Here is an 18,647-nt window from a genome sequence, read left to right as displayed (position 1 = left end):
TATGTACTCCAACAGTCTTATTAGTAGCATAATTGTTATAAAGTGATAATTTAATTTTATTTCTAGTACACTCAAAGAATAACGTTATTGAATTTCACTCATAATTTTTTTTTTCAAATGTTTCAAATGAATGATAATGAAGAGTATTTATGAATACTTGATGTCTTGAAGTGATAAAGCATCTTTAAAAGTTATAGGCAATATTGGCTCATAACCTCCATATTAATTCACGAACAACCTTATATTAATTTATGAATATCCTTATATTGATTCATAAACTTACATAGTTTAATAGCTTTCCATGAAAAAAAAAACATGTAGAGTTTTTTTAAAATACATTTCATTTTACTAAGTGACATCTTTTAATTTTATAACCCTTCAAATGTGCTTGTAGAATTTCAAGAGATATGAAGTTAGTAACTATAACTCTTTACATAACATTTCATAAAGATATTCTTAAGTTGTAAGAATATAACTTTTTAAAAGGATGTGACTTTTTCAAAAGGCATGTCTTCGTTTTCAAAATATTCAAACAAAAATGATAGTTTTATGATTCACATATGGAGTTAGCAGTGATGTGGGAAAAAGGGAGTGAACAGGGCACACATGGTCATTTAATCAAGGGCCATAACGGCTTAACAGTTAGGTAAGAGGGGAAATTAAATGTGGGATATGGGGAAGCCCCATACGGTGAATATACGCATGAGGCACATGTAGATGTAGGATTTACACGTGGATCGGGTAGATCCATCGGCAGACAATTATGGACCACTTTCATTATGGTCTTGGTTGTTGCCACCTCGCTCCTCCCTCTACGGACGTACTTTCTCATGCAACTCACTCATCCTCCTCTTCCCCTTTCCTTTTTTTTCTTTTTTTAACTTTCCTCTCCGTGCATCCCTTGAGCTGTATATTCGCTATATATTATTAATTTCAATTTCAATTCAAATTCAAACTCCAACCTTTATACTGAAGCTATTCTTACAGCATTCTGTTAGATGTTGGGGATGGGGTGCGAACATTGAAGACACAGACAATAATCAATAATTACTTCGCGTGGAGCGAGGAACGTTAACAATATAATTTGATGTAGCATTTCTCACAAAATAATCAAAGCCATCCTTTAATTTTCCTTCCACTATAAGAAAATAGAGAACAAGAAAAAGACAATCCACTTTAAAGGTGCTAAATACTAGTTTGGAAGGCTTAGGCTTGTACACGTTTATTTATTGCATGTCAGTTGTATGGGGTGTGCGTTTTCATGCATTCTCATGTGTAGAGTGTGGACAGATCCCAAGTACCATGATCGATATGGATGCGGGATGCGAAACAAAAGTGTAAAACGACAAATTTCCACAAATAAAAAGAATTATATTTGACCTGTAAAAAAATTACTGGACAATAATTTGAAACGGGGTATATATAGTACTTGCTCAATCTGCTGGCAAACGCTTATATAAGAAACTGTATCTATGAACATATTTTTTTCTACACAGCCATTTGATATTTGATATCACTTGTGCATATTAAAATCAAACATGTGTTACAAGGTTTGAATCATTTAACTTTATTTAAAAGGTATAAAATTCATTCCGCTCAATCTAATTATTGAACACGAATTTTCAGTTGTGCAGGAAAAATAAATAAAATATCGGTTCCATCAATTTCATGGATTTGAAAATATCTTCAAAGGTCACAGACAAAGTTACTGGAAAATGAACGCGGACTTGTATCTCCTCAAATATTCGATTAGTGGGACACAGGGTCTTGAAAGTGGCAAATACAAAAAAAAAAATTACATGCTTCACAGAGAAAGGTGCTACAAAAAAGAAATTTTATATGATACATGTAGTACAGATACAGGAAGAAGAAATTTTCATGATAAACACATATGAATTACGTAAAAGGGCTGCAAATGGAGCCAAAGGGAAGATGAAATTAAACTTTGATTTGGTGGGAAGCAAGAGACAAGTGAAAAACTTAATCATGTGTACTAGCAGTGGCAAGTTGAGCGAATGTTGGTACGTTTGGGTTCAACTAAAAGGCGACCTAGCATGATAATGCAAGCCTTGAAAACAAGGAGCGGGGGTGAATAAAGTGGAAGATTCCCGCGAGGATTAATAAAAGTGAATGGAAAAAGGCACATGCACATGGTATCTAACCTCAGTTAAAGAGAGTGGGCACAGAAAGCTAGAAGGGAGCTCTATATTGGGTCGTTTCTTAGGGTTGGGTTCTTCTTCTCCATCGTGGCTACCACTGAAAACCTTTAATCTGAAAGTGCTTTTGCTATTCCTTTACTTCAAATTTTTCGCCTATAATTACAAAAGCTGAATGATTGATTAAAGGCAGCCATGGCCCCAACCCTTGGAATTTTCAGACCCTGCACCACAATCGCCACTCGTTACCTTTCTGCTTCCTAAACTTTCTTGTTTGTTCCTCTCAAACTTCACCCCCTTTACTTGTTCTTCTCTTCCGTTACGGATTCCTAAATACGGCAACTATCCTATATTACCCGCCGCAGTTTCTGATCTCGCCTCCATTGCTTTTTAGTTTACGCCTCCACTAATTTTTTCATCCACCTCTTCGGAAACAAAACAGGTCATAATTAAGATCTATACCATGAGATTCTTACAAGAATAAAAAACGCATTTAATTTTTTTTTTACAGTATTTGTTGAATGAAATAAATAAATTAAGTAAAATGTAATGGTCACAATAATGCTGAAGTTAGCCAGTTATCAAGTTCAAAAATTGGATATACTTCACTAGTATAGATGACATCGTAAATTTGTTAGCAAGAAGGAGCGAGTGCAAACCAGTACGTTTATTTATTAAGTGTATTTTCAAATTATTATTTATTTATTTTATTTATAATCTGGTCAAGAGTAATACCAGACGATATACAGTTCTATGTGTGGCGCGGTCAATGGTGGTTAACAAGATCAATCTGTCGAACAATACCAACCAACAATTAACCACCGATTAAGTGACTGATGATAATGACGACTCATGATTGTAGGGCCAAACCTGCAAACAAAGGGCTGGTGGTGGTGGATCCAATGTCACGGAAAAGAAACTGACTGGAAGAAAAACCCAGCATTGAAGGAAAAGGGGGGGGGGGCATAGTTGATTTATCATGGTCAATCGCGATCTTGAAAGGCCAAGGAGCTTTAAATCATGCATGATATACGCCTTTGATTTTTTTGGTGATGCTATAGAGTTGACACATAGAAGGAGGAGAGAGAGAAGCTAAAAGAGATCGAGGGGAAGATGGAAAGAAGAAGAAGAAAAGTGAAGGAAAAAGCAAAACGAAGAAGAATATCTCAAGAAGGGTTAGAGCAGTGTGTGCAAGTGAAAAGGGTCATTCATAAATTTCAGAAGCGAGAGGAGATCAGAGCTCTAGGCTGTGAATATATTTCTGAGAAGGGAGACTTCTTTCATTGCCAATACATGTTTCCTAGCATCTGAGAGTGCTGAAGTGGTCCTCTGATCTCTTCAAGTTTTTTCCTCCCAAAAGCACTGGTCTTCAACTTTTCCATTGGTAATGGAGATAACAGGACTCACTCATCATCTGGGACTGTCTTTTTTTTTCCTGCCACACAGGCCCCTCGCCACTTTGAAAGGTGATGACTTTTGGCTTTTGCGGCTTACTCATTTTGCTTCTTTTTAAAGTCATGCACTCATAGGCAATTTTTGATTGCATGCACGGAAATGATCGATACTTTTCTCAGATTCCTATACATTAATAACTTTACTTAATCCTATTTCTCCAAAAAAAAAAAAATCATTCAGGTGATGCCGCGCGCATCTTTCATTCACCCAATAATCACCAAACACACTCATAAATGTCAAATTCTATATGAAATATATATCTTATTCTCTTGAATTTTAATTATCTTCTTGCGAGAATTGGAATGGAAAAAAGGGAAATATTATCCTAAATATACCGAACATCAACTATGGGAGAAAATATTAAGTATTGAAATTCGGGTATCTAAAGCCTTTCTTTGGCATATGTCTGAATCCAATTTCAGGCTCTTGTTTAAATGTTTAAACATGGGGATATTGAAACCGACACTGATGTCTGATTTATATTCAACAATAATCATGACAGTTTCGTAGTCATATATATATCTCTGTAATGCTTTCCACGCCAATGTGTAGCTAGCTGATTGGGATATTCTAGCGACTCGCCGACGTCCAAAATTTAGCGCCCGAGTGATTGCTAATCCAAGATATCGAAGCTGTCCCTGACATTCCCTTCAAATCAAAATAATTATAATATTTGGTGTCGAGACCATTTGTTTTATGGATACATATTCTATTATTATGTGAACTTTGTTCCTTTTGAATTTTGTAAGGTATATCCTTATGTAAAGAGGGGCGAGAGACGGGGCCCGGAGAAGATGTGAAAAGTAGCATGAAAGAAAAGAAAGATAAAGGTACAAAGAAAACAGGGAATGCATGATTGGGTCATCTTTACTTTTGTTCAATTGAAGGAACCTTTTCCCGTAGCCTTGTCCTTCTCTTGCCTTTTATCAACACGACCATTAACTATTCTCATCTCATTTTCAATAGTAGCTCGCTTTTCATGATTTTCTCTTTCAAATTAAAACATGATATGTTCTCAATGATTTATGTCCGGTAAAAATCTATATGCTGCCTTGTTGTCCGTTTGGTATCATGCAAATTAAAATTATCTGTTAAGATAGAAAAAGGAAAAATGACAAAAGATGGGGGTGACCAAGCTTCGAGTGTGGGTGTTATCCTATATATATACAGTACTGCAATATTGTGTCCGCGTTCTCCACGTCTTCATCAACATGCGGGAAGTGGACGATTTTTCATTGGAGGGATCTGTAAATGACTAAATATGTACTAATGCTCCGTGCAAGGGCAGAACCAAAATACAAGATTGGAGTTCAGTACCCAGTTCGAGATGAAATTAAGGTAAATAATTTAATAGACCTGCAACTAAATGATGGGGCTCTTGAAAAGCGGTTTGACTATATAAATCTAAGCAAAGGCAAGCTATGACAGTGGCAGGCAACCAGCTGATGAGAAGGATTCAAGATGAAAGCTATAAGCTAAGCCTATAACTTTCACCGTCTACTCGAGCTTGTTGCAGGAGATAACTCCTAGAAAATAGCCAAGCGTCATAATGGCACATGCAGCGTCATTTCCAAAATGGGCATCTTAATGGGTGGTCCTAATGATAATGAAGGAAAGAGGAGAGAAAAGGCCGAGGCAGTGCGTTATAGCTTCATAAATGATATTAACCGAGACAAAAAATGGAAGAATAGAAGAAGGTGAAGGAGGTAAGTAATTAACCCCACGGGAGATAAGACCAAGAAGCCTCAAGTTACTCTTTTTTTAAAAAAAAAGAAAAAAGAAAAATCTGTGGTCCATTTACAGATAAGAGGTGCGGTAGTGGGGGATATCCCTTGATTGTTTGGAAGCAATAACACATTACCTACCGGCTTTTCAGTCAGTGTCCAAACTGGCCACAATGCAGAGACAGGGAAAGAAGAAACAAAGAAAAGTGGAAAACCTGACCAGAAAGCACACAAATCCATAGCTCCACTCCGCGGGAGGGCCAAAAATTGTAGGAGGTGGAGCAGCCAGATAGGATGCATTGGACTTTTGTGAACTCAATTCATAATGACGAATGTGATGGCCCAACCTGGCTCCTGATTTTGGGGTTAAGGGTCTCTAATGTGTCCTTCTCTAATGTCTCTTGTAATGTCCCAACTTTTCAATTTCATTTTTTTTTCTTTAAATCATTGGCTTCTACATAAAATAAGAGACATTTGTATATCTTGATGTCCCAAAATGGTGAATATTTATATTTTTTATGATTTTTCAAAAATAAAAGGGTGTATTTGTGATATTTTTCTTTAAAAAATTAAAAAAATACAAATTTTTATCATTTTGGAACATCAAAATATTCAAATGTCTCTTATTGTATGTAGAAGCCAATGATCTAAAGAAAAATAAAAAATAAATTGAGAAATTAGAACATTATAAGAAATATTAAAGAAGGATATATTAGAGGCCCCTGGCCCTTGATTTTGAGACTAAGGAACCTAGACGCTGACGAAACTTCTAAAGACAGAACTTGTACTCCTAAGCTCTGGAGTCGCTGAATCCTGCTAGTAACTCATTCGGACCATGGATTAATGAGTTTGGGCCGCGAGTGTGATCATCTGTTAATGGCAATGACATACACGCACCCCGTTGTGAGTGAGGCGCGTGCATGTGTAGAAGAGGATAGGTAAAAGAGGATGTGACATAGAGCAATTGATACATAATGGAGATGTTCTGCGGAGACAGTGGCATGATCAGAAAAGGGTTCACAGGGACACGTTAACGTGCTCTCAGATGGAGTGTCACCGTCAACCCGACGAAAACCGTAAGCGCTGCCCCCATTTGGAGCGAGGCTCTCACCTTCCTCCACGTGGTGTGGACCTTCCAGTTGTGCAGAAGGCAAAGCTGCATTCTGGTTGACTCCATTTTAAAGAGAATCAAATGAACCCTCCTTCTTTTTTCATTTTTCATTTTTTTTAATAAATAGAGAGAAGGGAATGGTTGAATGTAGACAAAACGGGCGGGTGATGATTAGGAAAGGGGAAGCGTGAGGCTGCGTCGGATTCCAAGCCGGAGGTGATGGCCCGCATTTTATGGGGGCGGGGCTAATAAAATCTCAACCGAAACCCAAAATCATGAGCTCTGATTAGAGCCTCCAAATTGTCGCTTAGTGCATTCAGTTTCCGGCGATCTGTAGTAGGGTAGAATCAAAGAATGGGAGATGCGATGCCTAGAATGGTACCGTTTCATTTCGTTAATTTTCTGGGAATTTGGTCTTGGCGCTTCCAAAGGCTGAGCTTTGGTGTTTAGTGTCTCCAATGCTCCCCTCTTGCGTACGACATCCTCTCATCACTTCTTTATCAATCAACTAGCTCTCCCGTTCACATCATCATTCCCTTCCTGGTTCTGAAATTCTTCCTTGGGGGCTCACCACCACGACTGCAAATTTAATCTCTTTACTGTTTGCATAGTGACATGACACCGCATTACAGCTCTGCTGCTTGCATGACTGTAAGACATTCCCTCAATTGTACGTTATCTCTGAACCGTTATTATTCAACAGTACAGAATGCGATGCACATTCTACAGGACGTGTCAGAATCAATTAGGAAACGGTGAAATGAGATGAGAAATCAGAAATGTGGTTCTGGTTCAGAGGAACCGTGACGATTTTTGCAAAATTAGCAGGGGAGTCTCCTTGCTAAAAATAGCCCTTTGCCGTCCGCTTATATCGACCGGAAAAATATTCTCCAGTTTCTAACAATCAGGCGGACTGCTTAAAAGATTAATCGCGGTAGAGTGGATGGCTAATAATTCTCCTTCGCCCCTGTTAACATTTTGTTTTTTTAGCTCCAGATAAATTAAATTTATAATTTTTAACCCAAGATGAATGTCTAAGAAATATTCGTGCTTTTCTTAACTCGTTTCTAACTCACAATTAGAATAATAAAAATTTTTTAAAGCTAAATCATTTTTCAATTGTGTTCTTAGATTTTAAAAAACAGTGGTTTGATATATGAGAAATTTTTTTTTAGAAATTGAAATAGTGCACTTCTTTTTAAAATGGAAGAATGACATATAAATCCCTCTAAATGATAATTTGGTCTTGCAAAGTGTAATAGTGATTATGAAGTCTCAAAGAACTTTTTTTAGATTAAATTTATGTATGAAATTATTTTAGTATCCCTTTATGATGTAGAAAGTTTTGATCTTTAAAATTGTTTTAATTATATGTGGAATTAAACTTGTTAGTAATGTAAAATTAGTTGGACTTTGTTAATATAAAGTCATACTTTTTCTAAATTATTTTAATAATGGTGGAATCAAACTTATGAATCATATAAAATTATTTGGATTTTACTGATTGAAAAAAAATTATTGATAGAAGTTATAATTTCTTAAATCTTCTTATTCATTAATATAATCAAACTTGTGAATATTTATATCAAACTTGTAAACTATATAAATTTGATTGTGAACCATATACATTTCACATTGAAATTTAATTTTAAAGAATTATCTTGGGACCTCAATATTATTAAATCACATTTTGCGAGACTAAATTATTATTTTTTTTTATTTCAGAAGGATTTATCTATCATTCTTCCTTTTAAAATTTTTGAAATTGTGCATCAAATAAACAAAAAAAGAACAAGAAAACTGACTTATGTAAATGACCAAGAGAATATTTTAAAATATGTTTAATAAAAAGGATTGACCCAAGGGAGTATATTTTATTCCAAAAAAACATTTAAAAATAAATTTAATTTAATAATTGATATCATGGGCGTGCAACTTTGATGATCATTTAACTGAAAATAATCATGTTATTGACAAGAGAGAAATGAGAGAAAAGATAAGAGGACTTTTTATTCACTTCATTATCTCGAGAGTGTGAATATTATCTCTTTTTATATGACCTCTATATTGGCAGCAGACTTCAAGAATTATTAGTGAATAAAAAAAATTAAGCAATAAAATTCTATAACTGAAGGTTATAGAAAATAAATACCAGAGATCCTTCAATTTGAGGACTGTGGAATATGATACCATTCAATAAGAGATGGAGTATTAAAAGCTTCATTCTTTTTTTTTTATATAAAAGGATAATTTTATTCCTTACTAAAAAATATAAGAAAAAATAATGATAAAATTATTCTAAAATATACAAATGATAATTTGATCTCTCAAATACCATAATTCTCCTAAAATCCTAAGAGATTTTTCTGTCATTAATGAATTCATATAAATTATTAAATTGCCTTTGTAGAAAATATATAATTCATAATTTTTATTTGAATATTCATAACTTTTCTTTTTATATTTGCAATAATGTAACAATAAATAATAATTTTACATATTAAATTTTTTATTTGTTATTGCATTGTTATGAAGATAAGAAAAAAATTTTGAATATTTAAAGAAAGCTTATAAATTATTTATTTTCAATAAGAATAATTTAATAATTTATATAAATTTATTATTGACAGAAATGTCTCTTGAGACTTCATAAAAATTATAATATTTTAAAAAATTAAATTATCATTTATATATTTTAAAGAGATTTATTATTATTTTTTAAAAATATAATGTATTACATATTTAAAAAAGTGGTATTCTTGAATGCTGTGGACATCCACACAAAATTATAATATTCGCAGTATATAATTTAGATAATTTTAAAACATGATAAAAACTGGATCATCGTCACAATGATCGGTTTTTTTTTTTTTTTTCTATTGGGTCAATGGCGGAAAAGAGTTGAGAGAAGCCAAGCCTTCGGGCCACCACGGTCTCAGATCCATGAAGGGATAGCGGCGGGCCTCAGTCAAGCAAAATAATAATAATAATAATAATAAAAAAAATAAAAGAAAACCTCCATCGCTCACGCCGTGGGAACGGCGAAATGAGCATTAACGGATAACAAAGGAGGTCAGGGGGGGAAAGATTGGAAGATAATAAAAGCAAAAATGGGAAGCGCCCGCGCCATCTCTGTGCAACCCAGATTGATGTCTTCTTTTGTTGGAGATCTCCTCTCACGCTCAACGCAGCCCCTCCCTCAACTGTTCCGTTATAAGCCAGGTTCTTTCATCTTCTTCTGCTTCCTCCTCTGTGTACAATTTTAGATTACTTGTTCAAGCCAAAAACATATCGCGGCTATTTCGTTATCGTTGTCTCATTAGCTTAATGGAACTACAATCAAACATGCATTTGTCTCCAAAGTCAATATATACATGTATTTGCAGTCAATTTTATATCAACTAGACTTGATGACCTTATGCTTTACACGGAGTTTGAGATAAGTTGTACTATTTATGCCTTATGAAGAGTGCAACTTCCAATACATTTCATTTTACATATTCATTAGTGGTGATTATATTTTCTTTGTTTCTTTTCTAATTGCCTCACTTTACTTATTTTCATTTTCTGGCAGGATGCACCCGTGTTTCAATGCAGTTATCCAGAACTCTTTCCGGCTTGACCAATCTCTTGTTCAATAGCAGGTGCTTACGCCATATTCTGCATTTGTAAAACCTTTATGTACAAGATTGCATGATGTTAGTAGCATTCCTTCCATATAAATAATTTAGATTGTCCATCGTCTATCCTGTAACAGACATGTTACTTTGTTGTCAGTTATTCATTCTGTGGCGTTAATCTCACATTCTAATGATATTGCTATTGCACAAATATTAAGTGGATACTATATGTGGAAGAATGATTGTCACTAAGTTCTTTCCTGGAAATAAGTAGTGGAAGTCATATTGGCTTACTCAGATTATGGAAGTAGGTTGACGCTGTATAATTATTGCTGTTGCCAATTCACAAATCTGATGGTCAACGAAAAGTTTGTCGCTTGAAATACAAAGTGAACTCACGTAGTGCTGAAGGGATCAAAGTTCTGGGATGATCTTGGTTATCTCTGAATTTCAGAATACTGACTATTTCAATATTTGTATCTTTCTGTGATAGACTGCAATCAAAACCACCATGCATGCACGCCTTTCTAATTTATGTTCGGGTGATGACTTATGATGATATCTGCAGAAGGCTAGATGATTTGTCAAATAGTAAGCGTAAGCGTTTGAAGCCAGGAAAAGTTTCTCCACCTCGACCAGTGCCTAAGCACATACCAAGGCCTCCATATGTTAAATCTAAGATGCTGCCTGGGATAGCGAGTGGACCTGAAGTTCATGATGAGCAGGGGATAGAACACATGAGAGCTTCTGGAAGGCTTGCAGCGCAGGTTCTTCAATTTGCTGGCACCTTAGTCAAGGTGAATTTTCATCTTTTTTGCTAGTCAACCATTTATATGCATGTTGCATATCTCCAATGCTATGATGCGCAGATATGCGCAAGGGTATCTTACTTGAAGCAATGTGATATGGAAATATGCCATATTTTTGTTTTGGTAAATTATCGTCTATCCTCCTATGGTTTGACCCAAAATTAGTTTTCTTCTTGTGGTTTACAAGTGTGTTAATTAACAGTTCTTTTGGTTTGTTTAGTTACCAATTAACCACATTTTGTATTTTACATCAAAATTTTACACAAAAATAGTCACATGAATGTTACAAATATGAACAATTTTATTGTTAAATGTTACAACAACAACAACAAGCCTTTATCCCACTAGGTGAGGTCGGCTACATGGATTGCAAGACGCCATTGTGCTCTATCATTTATTAAGCTTTTAGAAATATTATTAATTAAGAGATCACGTTCAACAACTTCCAAGAGTGTTCTCTTAGGCCTTCCTCTACCTCTCTTAATCGGACTCAAAGTTATATGTTCCACTCTTCTCACTGGTGCCTCCCTTGGTCTTCTTTGTACATGCCCAAACCATCTCAACCGATTTTCTACCATTTTTTCCTCAATAGGTGCCACCCTCACTTTTTCACGTATGTGCTCATTTCGAATTTTATCTTTACGTGTATGTCCGCACATCCATCGTAACATTCTCATCTCTGCTACTCCAACTTTATGCTCTTGCTGTCCCGTTAGAGCCCAGCATTCACTACTATATAACATTGCCGGTCTGATAGCAGTACGATAAAACTTTCCTTTAAGTTTATTAGGCACCTTACGGTCACAAATAACTCCTTTAGCTTTTCTCCAATTAAACCACCCAGCTTGAATTCTATGTGAAATATCTCCACTGATTTCGCCATCATTTTGGATAATGGCTCCCAAATATCTAAACTTTTCCACTTGAGGTATAATTTGATCTCCCAATTTTACTTCCAAATTATTTTCGAATAGTCCTTTATCAAATTTACAATATAAATATTCCGTCTTACTTCTACTCAGACGAAAACCTTTCGACTCCAATGTCCTCCTCCATAACTCAAGTTTGCAATTAACCTCTTCTCTTGTCTCTGCTATAAGAACTATATCATCCGCGAAGAGCATACATTTCGGGATTTCCTCTTGAATATGTTCCGTCAAAACATTTAAAATCAAGTTGAACAAATAAGGACTCAGAGATGATCCCTGATGTAGCCCAATCTTTATAGGAAAATCCTTTGTTTGACCACTAGGCGTTCTTATACTAGTTTTTACCCCCTCATACATATCTTGTATGGCTTTAATATAAGCAATCCGTACTCCCTTTTTTTCCAACGCTTTCCAAAGCACTTCTCTTGGTATACGGTCATAAGCTTTTTCCAAATCAATAAAAACCATGTGTAGATCTTTATCTTTACAACGATACTTTTCCATTAATCCCCTTAGTAGATAAATCGCCTCTGTAGTTGATCTACCTGGCATAAAACCAAATTGATTCTCAGAAATACTTGTCTCCAATCTCAACCTGTGCTCAATTACTTTCTCCCACAATTTCATTGTGTGGCTCATGAGTTTAATCCCTCTATAGTTAGTACAATTCTGAATATCTCCTTTATTTTTATAAATAGGAATTAATGTACTTCTCCTCCACTCATCAGGCATTTTCTTGGACCGTAAAATCACATTAAATAACTTAGTTAACCATCTCACCCCTTCTTCACCTAAACATTTCCACGCTTCGATAGATATACAATCAGGTCCGTTAGCTCTACCATTTGCCATTTTCTTAAGAGCTTCCTTTACCTCCTTATCACGTATGTTTCGATAGAATGACAAATTTTGTTCTCCTTCACCAGTTACTAAATCCTCCAAGTTACTAGATGAATCCTCTCCATCATTGAAAAGTTTAGAAAAATAAGTCTCCCATCTATTTTTAATTTCATCATCTGTAACTAAAATTCTTCCCTCTTCATCCTTAATACACCTTACCTGTTCTAGATCTCTTGATTTTCTTTCCCTACTCTTGGCAATCTTATAAATATTTTGCTCTCCTTCCTTCGTCTCAAGGTTCTTATAAAATTCTTCAAAAGCTTTAGAACGAGCTTCACCCACAGCTCTCTTAGTTTCCTTCTTAGCCATACGGTACCTCTCCCAATTTTCCTCATTGTTACACAAATGTATGGCTTTAAAACAGTTCTTCTTATACTTGATTTTGTCCTGTACACTATTATTCCACCACCAAGACTCCTTATCTCTCGGACCAGGACCTTTCGATTCTCCCAAAACTACTTTTGCAACCTCCCGTATCTTTTTAGCCATATCCTCCCATATGATGTTAGCACTTCCCTGAGAATCCCAAATTCCTTTATCCAAAAGATTTCGCTTGAAAATATCTTGCTTCTCACCTTTTAATTGCCACCACCTAATCCTTGGTGTTACTACTTGTCGACGTTTTTGGATTTTACTCATAATACACACATCAAGGACTAGGACCCTATGTTGTGTCGTTACAGCATCTCCAGGGATCACCTTACAATTTTTACAAAGTTTTCTATCTGTGTTCCTAACCAAAAGAAAATCAATCTGCGACCTTGAGGCTCCACTTTTGTAGGTGATGAGATGCTCATCTCTCTTCTTGAAACAAGTATTGGCAATCTTAAAATCATACGCCAATGAGAAATCAAGAAGAGTTTGCCCTTCATTGTTTAGCTCTCCAAAACCAAAACCACCATGCACCCTCGCATACTGCCAGCTTCCCTCCCGACATGCCCATTAAAGTCTCCTCCAATAAAAATCTTTTCACTCTGTGGTATGTGTCGAATCAACCCCTCCAGATCCTCCCAAAATAATTCCTTAAGACTGGCTTCTGTCCCGACTTGCGGCGCATAAGCGCTAACAATATTAACAGTCTCACGTCCAATTATCATTTTTAAAGAAATAATTCTGTCTCCAATTCTGCTAACTTCTACAACGTTCTTCTTCCACTCCTTATCTATAATGATGCCTACTCCATTGCGTGCACTTACTTTTCCTGTATACCAAAGTTTGAAACCTTGAATATCCTTAGCTTCTTCTCCACGCCATTTTGTTTCTTGCAAGCAAAGGATATTGATTTTCCTTTGAATCATAACCCCTACAACCTCTACAGATTTACAATTTAATGTCCCAACATTCCAAGTACCAAATCTAATTTTGCTCTTATGGACTAACTTCTTTAGCCGCGTGCGTCCAGAATGACGCGGTAGCCCTTGCTCATTTAACACTACATCCGGGCGCCGATGCAGCGGCTCTAACTCACTTATCACTGTACTCGAGCCATGCAGCGCGTTACTTACGGGCAACGACCTAGCATTAACATTATAACGTCTATTGTCCATGTTCATGATAGATTCAACAAATTTTTACATTGGCTGTTGATGGCCTAACACAACCCTCCTCCTTTACCCGGGCTTGGGACCGGCTATAAACATAGGCGGAGTTTTATTGTTAAATGTTAGTTTCTCCTATAATTAGAATAGTTTCAAAGTGTTCTAAGACCATTTTTGGATTAAGAGGACCACTAGCCTCATACAAGTAGTAGGCTTAAATTTTTTTCATGATCTAATTTGATCATATTTCAAACTATGAGAACCCTTGTTTTAGTTTTCACGTGACTGTCTTAGTAAATTTAAGGCAAAATTATCATTAGATGATTTAGGTGTTAACTAAGCTAACTACAAGGGGGTTGCATGATAAATTTTAAACTACAAGGGGATAAATTATTTTGTGCAAAATCACAAGATAGTAAGATGTACTTTACCTGCACTCTGTTAAGTTTCAAGCATTTCAATGATGTTACTTAATATAACATGTATCAAACTTTCAATATGGTTTCAAAACAGTCTTTTTGCATTTCAAAATGGGTTGGAGAAGCTTCAACTCATTTCCAACTCATTTTGGCATTACTTGAAACACTTCTGCCAAAATAATTTATAAAAGAGAAGACAGGACATAGTAGCAAGAATGCCACAAATGCACAGACGCGTGATATGGTAGTTGGAAAAGGCTAGTGTATGTGCTTCTTAGCTCCTATACAAATGCTGTACATCACACACACACGCACATGCTCATACTGATTTGAACAGAATTGAAAAAGGAAGATACAGCAGAAACAGGGTGAGAGATCGAGATAGGGAGGGAGAGAGAGACAAAATACCGGGATAGGGACGAGAGGAGGAAGCAGAACAAAGAGGGATGAAGAACTGAGAGGGAGAGCATACAGACTAGAGGGAGAGAGCAATCAGAGTACGTCAAATAAGTTCATTCATCCAATCTGCCCTCAAATACATTTCTGCATCCTTTTTATAGGCATGAGATTTCCTTCTCCATGAGGAAACCTCTATCCACTTGCTGAAGACAAAATTATAAAATATTCCTAATTGCTGAAAAGGAAACTGACAAACAAAAGTAATTGAAAAGTAACACAGCTATAATCATCTTCTTCTAAAGTAGTATTTTCCATATTTCTTATCAGCTTGACTTCTTGTTATACAATAAAATAAGCAATGAACTAAATTCTGAAGATGGCTAAAATTCTTAGGATTATCTGCCTTGCTTGTAGGTTAGTGCAAGGCATGGCAGCCATAGTTCTTTTTTTATAATAATAGGATATATAATTTGATGTGAAATGTGAAAGAACTTGCATGATGCATCTGTTGTCATGATTGTTTTTACTTAGTTTTAACTTCTGTTGGCAGCCGGGCATAATGACAGATGAAATTGATGAAGCAGTTCATCAAATGATAATTGATAATGGTGCCTACCCATCTCCTCTTGGCTACGGCAATTTTCCAAAAAGTGTCTGCACATCTGTAAATGAATGCATCTGCCATGGAATACCAGATTCCCGACCACTTGAGGTCCGTCTTTACAGGTATACAAGTTCTTTGAATTTAATCTAGTGTGAGAAAATTAATTGCTGAACATTCTTTAATGTACAGGATGGTGATATAATCAATATTGATGTTACAGTTTATCTAAATGTAAGGTTTTTATCTTTTTCTTTGATAGTAATTTCATTGAAATTTGAAAGTAGATACTTCCTTATCTGTTTTCTGTTGGCATCTTTAATGACTTTTAAGACTTTATTTTGGTGACTTCATATTGGTTGGTTGAGCTGTAGGGTTATCATGGTGATACATCAGCAACTTTCCTTTGTGGAGATGTTGATGATGAGGCAAGAAATCTAGTTCAGGTGCCAATACGGAACATTAATATGTGCTGATATCCGTTTGTTCCTCACTGTCATAGCAGTGAAGTTTTATATCAGTGGCTTCTTCTTCTTCTTCTTCTTCTTCTTTTTTATCTCACAACCATTTTAGTGACTGGTTTGTTTGCAAAGGTAAATTATTCCATAGAATTTGACTGAACTACTGGTATGATCATAGATTTGAAGCTTATCAGTGCTCATTGCTCATATGTACCCTACAGATTAAATTTAGATAACCAAGATTTTACCCCCCTTCAAATTTTGATATTTAATTTATCTTAATATAAGTGGAATACAAAATCAATAATCTTCCATCAGTTGACTCAATGATATTGATAATTTTAATTTAAAATTTAAAACCCAAATCGTTCAAATAAAATCTGATTGGTCTGGATGTGGGGGCCTATACAAGTATGTTGCCCATTGCCATGGATGAGCACCCAATTTAGAACCCAATTGAAGCACGATTACTACACGTTGGGACCTATACAAGCTGGGATTTGATTAGTTTTAGAGGTCTATTCATGTCTATGACCATATGACATACTGAACAAGCCTTTAACATGGGGAAGGTATTACATACCGGAGTGGCTTTTTAACTTCAAATTTAACTGATAATTTGCAACATGCTCGATTATATGCATGGAAAGAATTTAAAGTTTACTTGTAGGTACTTCAACATTACTGCTATTTCTTGTCATAAGGGATATATGGCATTAGCCTGCGCAAATTATTATTGGTGATTTAATATTATAGTAGAGCATGATAGCAGAAACATATTTTGCATGGCTAACCTTTTCCATAGATCATAATGGGCTTGATGATTGTTTGATGTTGACATAGGTAACTAAAGAATGTCTGGACAAAGCAATATCTATATGTGCACCGGGGGTGGAGTTCATGAAAATTGGCAAAACAATTCAGTAAGAAGTTTGTATTTACCTCATAATGCAGAACTCTGCAGTTACAAAAGCTGTCACACTTTGCTTATTTTATTTTCCTTTATTTTTTTATTCATAGAAATTGCATTGCTTTATGTCCATCACGATTAACTTGTCTACATCTTAGCCAGCCGTGAACAGTTTTAGGCCTCAAACTTCATAGGAGAGTCATTTGTTTTTTCTACTGCTGCATCCTTTTAAGGCGTACTAAAATTCTTCTACCTTGATGCTTCAGCTTTGTTTGGGAGGATGGAGAAATTTGAATTCAGAATGGAAAGAAAAAAACCCAATACAATGTTTTTCTTAAAATATTTCTCATAATATTCATTACTGCTTCTCCCTCCTGCTGTTTCTTTATTGAAAGCGGTTTACAAGAATCGCCTTATGCTTGTGTTACTGATTAATAAAGTAGTTGAAGACCCTATTAGGCGCAAGAATTTCATGAATTATTATTATTTTTTTTGCCAACTTTGTCAATTATGATTCTTGATCATATAATGATTCAAAATTGATCCCCCCCCCTTTTTTTAATCTATTGACAGTGATCATGCAGATAAATTTCATTATGGTGTTGTCCGACAGTTTGTTGGTCATGGAGTTGGACATGTCTTTCATGCTGATCCAGTTATTCTTCATTACAGTTACTATTCTCAACTTCATGCTCGTGTCATTATGCGGCTTCATTTCAGTTCTTTAGTTCATTACCTTTTGAAGGGGATCAAAGGCTATGTTTTCTTGGAATTTTCAACTATTACTGCATAATAAATTTATTGATGTTTTCAGGAAACAATGATGATGGAAGGATGATGTTGAACCAAACATTCACAATTGGTAATGGGTTGAGTTAGTGAAATCGAGATTATGCATGACTTTGTCGTATCAGCAATATTATTATTGTTGTTGTTATTATTTTTTGTTTTGGCTGCACATAGTCACATACGGTTAATTTGTGCAGAACCAATGCTGACTGTTGGCAGCATCAATCCCATTATGTGGAATGACAATTGGACCGTTGTAACTGAAGATGGAAGTCTCTCGGCGCAGTTTGAACACACCATCCTAGTCACCTCAGACGGGGCTGAGATTCTTACTTAATGCTGACAGATCCAACGCTTAATACTTGCCAACAGATCCTTGCCTGAAGGCATATTCCACCGGTCATTGTTTTAGTGACTTCCAGAGCAAGGAATACATGCTGGAGGTCAGGAGGTGTTGCGTTTATCCTCATTTTTTTGGCCGATGCCCTCTTGCTAGAATTTTTTCCCCCATGCCTGTTTCAATGTTTCTTCCGTTCTCTAGTAAAAAGTGACCCGTATTTATCGAGAGGCTGAGAGACAGTGTAACATTCTAAAATTTTAAACTGATTTTTCACAAATTATAAAGTTCAACAATTGCTTTGTCCATTAAATACATATGTAGGAGAGAGTCTATCATGGCAATAAAGAGTAACCCTTACTTTTCAAAATACTATCATAGTAAATATAGGTTTATTGTGGTAGAGAAGATTTTAAGTCATATTTTCAAACTCTACTACAATTGAAAGGGGCTAACATGATAATTAAAAGTCAAAAGTATTTTTATAAA

At 35.5% G+C, this 18,647-nt stretch overlaps 1 protein-coding gene across 1 annotated transcript; it reads left to right on the top strand.

Annotated features, from left to right (window-relative positions):
• Window positions 1-9,481: 9,481 nt before the first annotated feature.
• On the top strand, window positions 9,482-18,454 carry LOC129322817 (methionine aminopeptidase 1D, chloroplastic/mitochondrial). The gene is made up of 10 exons (XM_054969224.1): window positions 9,482-9,668; window positions 10,021-10,090; window positions 10,635-10,863; window positions 15,611-15,772; window positions 15,854-15,895; window positions 16,036-16,107; window positions 16,966-17,045; window positions 17,606-17,703; window positions 17,847-17,894; window positions 18,019-18,454. Exons 1-10 carry the CDS (start codon window positions 9,557-9,559, stop codon window positions 18,156-18,158), a joined length of 1,053 nt encoding a protein of 350 aa, XP_054825199.1. The 5' UTR covers window positions 9,482-9,556; the 3' UTR covers window positions 18,159-18,454.
• Window positions 18,455-18,647: the final 193 nt, after the last annotated feature.

The sequence above is a fragment of the Prosopis cineraria genome, unplaced genomic scaffold (genome assembly GCF_029017545.1).
Source record: "Prosopis cineraria cultivar Desert tree isolate PC_DT_omini unplaced genomic scaffold, ASM2901754v1 PC10, whole genome shotgun sequence".
Lineage (NCBI taxonomy): Eukaryota > Viridiplantae > Streptophyta > Magnoliopsida > Fabales > Fabaceae > Prosopis > Prosopis cineraria.
The sequence above is the reverse complement of the archived record's forward strand: the minus strand, read 5'-3'. Positions and strand labels throughout refer to the sequence as shown.

What these genes read in the sequence shown, in the direction of transcription:
- LOC129322817 (XM_054969224.1), top strand. Translation starts at nt 9,557, where the DNA reads ATGGGAAGCGCCCGCGCCATCTCTGTGCAACCCAGATTGATGTCTTCT. An exon ending in ACTGTTCCGTTATAAGCCAG is followed by an intron (nt 9,669 to 10,020) that starts GTTCTTTCATCT and finishes ATTTTCTGGCAG; the next exon opens with GATGCACCCGTGTTTCAATG. An exon ending in AAAATTGGCAAAACAATTCA is followed by an intron (nt 17,046 to 17,605) that starts GTAAGAAGTTTG and finishes ATCTATTGACAG; the next exon opens with TGATCATGCAGATAAATTTC.